Genomic DNA, 4,196 nt, shown 5'->3' on the forward strand with positions numbered 1-4,196 from the left:
GCTGACTCCTCCGCAGGACAAGTTCAAGCAGAACGAGATGCTGGTGGCGGCCCAGGCTGTCGGGGTGGCCACGGTTTTCGGGGCACCCATCAGCGGTGAGAGCGCAGCGCCCGCGGCCCGGGGGTGGGGGGACTCCGGCGGCGGTGGCGGCRGCGCCAACGGGATGTTCTCGCCCGCACCCAGGGGTGCTCTTCAGCATCGAGGTGATGTCGTCCCACTTCGCCGTGCGGGATTACTGGCGGGGCTTTTTCGCCGCTACCTGCGGCGCCTTCACGTTTCGCCTCCTCGCCGTCTTCAACAGCGAGCAAGGTGAAGGCGGTGGGGCGGGGGGGAGCACGGGAATGGTGCCGGACGGGGCGCGGGAACGGCGGCGTGGAGGCACGCGTGGGCCCCCTGGGGACACCTCCATGCGCCCCTTGGGCTCTCCTTCCTCCTCCCAGAAACCATTGTGGCCCTCTTCAAGACTGACTTCAAGATCGACTTCCCCTTCGATCTCCCAGAGACCTTCTTCTTCATTGCCCTGGGGTAAGGAAGGGCCTGGCCRGGCACAGGAAAAACATTCATTTTTTTCCTGGGGACGGCAGGGATGTGCGTTTCCGGGGCCGTTTTGGCATTCCCAGCCCCACACCCAGGTTGTCTCCTCTCTTTTCGGCAGGGGCGCCTGCGGCGTTATCGGCTGCGCCTACCTCTTCTGCCAGCGCTGGCTGCTGGGCTACGTCAAGGATAACAAGCTCACGGCCAAGCTGCTGGCCACCGAGTAGGTTTCGGGGTGGGGTGGGGGTTCAGACTGGGCCGAACTGGGCCAAACTGGGCTGAACTGGGCGTCCTKTCGCCCTGCAGCAAGCCCGTCTACACGGTCCTGGTGGTGCTGCTGCTCGCCTCCATCACCTTCCCCCCAAGTCTGGGGCAGTTCATGGCGTCCAGGGTAAGCATGGGGCTGGGTTTTGGAGGCGGGGGGATCTCTCCCCCCCCCCCTCTCCATGGGACTCAAGCGGCAGGGGGGCCTGGCTGTCCGTGCGTCCATCCCAGCTCACCATGAAGGAGCACCTCGTGTCGCTCTTCGACAACCGCACCTGGGGCGAGCTGGCCCGCAACGCCTCACCGGCCAGCCCCGGCGAGCCCCGGCGCCTCTGGCAGGAGTGGTGCCACCCCTCCGTCCCCTTCTTCGGCACCTTGGCCTTCTTCTTGCTCATGAAGGTAGCTCCCACCCCCCCTCCAAAATCATCCCCCCATCTAGGGGAGAGGAGCCCYGGCATGGCAGGGGCAGGCTGCTCCCCTGCTTCACTGTCCCTCTCCTAGTTTTGGATGCTCATCCTGGCCACCACCTTGCCCCTGCCCGCCGGCTACTTCATGCCCATCTTCGTGTACGGTGAGTCAACGGGGGCCGCATCCAGCGGGATCCAGCCCGGTCTGTCCCCCCCCATTCCCAGCTCAACACCATCTCCCCCCGCCCCTTTTTGCAGGAGCCGCCGTGGGGCGCTTGGCGGGCGAGACGGTGGCCGCGCTCTTCCCCCAGGGCATCAACGCGGAGGGTGGCATTCGCCCCGTGATCCCTGGTGGCTACGCGCTGGCCGGTAGGTCCCCCCCCCCCCAAATTAATAATAATAATAATAATAAATTTTTCCTGGGGGAGGGGGGTGTGGGGTTGGGGCACCCGTGCGCYGAGCCTGCCGGGTCTTTGCGGCAGGGGCGGCGGCGTTCTCGGGCTCGGTGACGCACTCGGTGTCGACGGCGCTGCTGGTGTGCGAGGCCACGGGGCAGCTGGCGCACGCGCTGCCYGTCACCCTGGCCGTGCTGGCCGCCAACGGCGTGGCGCAGAAGTGGCAGCCCTCCTTCTACGCCGGCACCATCATCGTCAAGAAGCTGCCCTACCTGCCGCCCATCCGCAGCCGGCACATGGCGTAAGGCTCCCGCGCACACCCGGGTCTGGGGGGGTGGTTTTTTTGGGGGTGTTTTTGCCTTTCTTAAGGTTTTTTTCCCGCGCTCCCGCCCCAGCTCCTACCGGGTGCTCACGGAGGAGTTCATGAACCGCCGCGTGGTGTCCCTGGCCAAGGMGGCCGGCTTCGCCGAGGTCCTGGCAGCCCTGACAGCCTCCGGTGACGCCGAGTACCCCGTGGTGGAGAGCGCAGGTAGTGGCGGGCGGCGGGGGGGGGGACCCCCCCCACCCCGTTCCCGCGCTGCCCACCCTCACTCGTGCCTCCGCAGCGGCACCCACGCTGGTGGGGACAGTGAGACGCACCGAGCTGGTGGCCTTCGTGCAGTGCCGTGGGGACGCCGGGGCGCCGCTGGGTGAGAAGGTGGGGAGACCCCCCCCGAAACCTCTTTTTTTTTTTTTTTTTCCCCTTTTTTTTTTTTCTCCCCCCCCATCGCGTGTTGCTTTTTCCCGGTGTCACCCTGTGTCACCCTCCTCCCTCGCAGCCAGCAGGGACAGTGGGGGACGACTGCGCCATCGAGCCCGTCATGCTGCAGCTCTCGCCCTGGACCTCGCTGCACCAGGTACCGGCTGCGGAGGGGGGTGGAAGATGGATTTGGGGGGGGGGGAACCGGACCCCATCCGTCTGTCCGTCCATCCACACGTCCGTCCCCTGGCAGGCGCATCACCTCTTCGAGCTGCTGAAGCTGCAGCGCCTCTTCGTCACCCGCTACGGGGAGCTGGCGGGAGCGGTGACGCGGGCCGAGGTGAGGCTGGGGCACGCTGCGGGGGGGGGGGGACCGGGCTGGGGACAGGGGGGGGGGGGGGGGGGTCAACGTGCCGGCTGCCCCTGCTCCGTCTCTTCCAGCTGCGGAGAGCCATCGAGGAGCTCACTGACCCCAAGTGACGCCGGTTCTCCCAGCCGCCAGCGGGTTCGAGTTGGTAAAAAGTGTCCCCCCTCCCCAAAAAAATAATCGGAAAGTGGCCGAAACTCCCTTAAAGCCTCTTTAAAGCTCCCTTGCTTTCAACGCTCCGAGCGCCCGGCGCCGGGGCCCCCGTCCTCGCCCAGCCGCGACCTTCCTCCGCCTCCCTCCTCCTTGCCGCCGCCAGGAGAAAGCTGAAGATGAGCCTGGAGAGCACGCCGGGGCTGAGACCGCGACGCTCATCGCACGGATGGATGCCGCCCAAGCAGCGGGCGAACAACCGCTGGCTGCCCTCGCCGCCGCAACCCCCCCCCCGGACGTGCACCGAAGTGCCCCGGTCTCAGCGGGCACCTCAGTTTCCATCCCCCCCAAACAGGCTCCAAATCCCATAATTATGGGCGTTTTTCTCCGCGCAGCCGCACCCAGCGCTCACCCGCCTCCGCCGGGGCGCCGGGCATGTCCGGGCCGGCAGTGAGGTGAATCCAGGAAAAAAGCTGCTCCGAAGCCTGGGAAAGGCCCCAAAAATCCCCAGAGGCACTTAGCAAATATCAGTTCCCGGCTCCTTTCTGCCCCCAAAAATGCTCTTTTCCTCCCTGTCCCGCCGGGGCTGCGAAACCCACCGGCGGCTCCACTCAGAAACCCCCTTTCCGGGCTTTCTCCTCCCCGTTATTTTCCAGGCCCGGTGAGCCGGCTCCGGGTCCGGCTCAGCCTGCGGTTGGTTTTGCAGAAACAATAATAATAATAAAAATCCATAAAAGAAACGAAAAAAATCCTTTTTTTTTTTTTTTAAAAACTTCCCCCCCCCCCCCAGCTTGCAGAGCCAAGGAAGCCCCAGGCGGGAGTCCCGCGCCCGGTTTTTCCCGCCTTGCCAGCACGGATCCGGGCGGACCGCCGGCAAAAAAGCTGGATAAATCCCATCCACCTGTGCCTGGTGCTTTTGCTCCAGCTGTGGCATCCCTAAAAACCTCTCCCAGGCTGGGAAAAGCTGCCCCCCCCCCCCCGAGCCGGCATTTGGGCAGCAGCTCGGGCCACCGGCCGTCAATCTCCGCAAGTCACTCTGCTGCCGGAGGGAGGGGGAAGACCATGATTTTTTTAGAAAACAAACGCGCAATTTTATTAAAAATCAACTCCACGACAATAAATCCATTAAACCATTGCAGGGGGAGGAAAGGGGGGGGGGGGAATCCTGGAGGAGTTTTTTTTGTTGCTGTTTTTTCCCCCCCCCTCTCCAATGGCAGAAATCTGGCAGGATCTTTGATTTCTCTCAATAAATATAAAAAAATATAATAAATTACGGGGTTTTTTGTTTTTTGTTTTTTTTTAAAAAAAGAGGAAAAAGGTAACACTGGCAGAATAACAAA

At 63.5% G+C, this 4,196-nt stretch overlaps 1 protein-coding gene across 1 annotated transcript in view; it reads left to right on the top strand.

Moving 5' to 3' along the window:
• The window catches only part of LOC112977481 (chloride channel protein ClC-Kb-like), a 4,109-nt gene extending 1,290 nt beyond the window's left edge, over positions 1-2,819 (top strand). Inside the window, exons 6-19 of the mRNA XM_026089882.1 lie at positions 17-95; positions 184-309; positions 441-525; positions 656-757; positions 841-925; positions 1,030-1,197; positions 1,300-1,369; positions 1,464-1,574; positions 1,688-1,901; positions 1,996-2,129; positions 2,206-2,297; positions 2,419-2,496; positions 2,593-2,679; positions 2,781-2,819. Of these exons, the coding sequence (XP_025945667.1) occupies positions 17-95; positions 184-309; positions 441-525; positions 656-757; positions 841-925; positions 1,030-1,197; positions 1,300-1,369; positions 1,464-1,574; positions 1,688-1,901; positions 1,996-2,129; positions 2,206-2,297; positions 2,419-2,496; positions 2,593-2,679; positions 2,781-2,819 (1,470 nt within the window). The remainder of the gene's footprint in view (positions 1-16; positions 96-183; positions 310-440; positions 526-655; positions 758-840; positions 926-1,029; positions 1,198-1,299; positions 1,370-1,463; positions 1,575-1,687; positions 1,902-1,995; positions 2,130-2,205; positions 2,298-2,418; positions 2,497-2,592; positions 2,680-2,780) is intronic.
• Positions 2,820-4,196: the final 1,377 nt, after the last annotated feature.

The sequence above is a fragment of the Apteryx rowi genome, unplaced genomic scaffold, assembly GCF_003343035.1.
Source record: "Apteryx rowi isolate R43461 unplaced genomic scaffold, aptRow1 scaffold_835, whole genome shotgun sequence".
Lineage (NCBI taxonomy): Eukaryota > Metazoa > Chordata > Aves > Apterygiformes > Apterygidae > Apteryx > Apteryx rowi.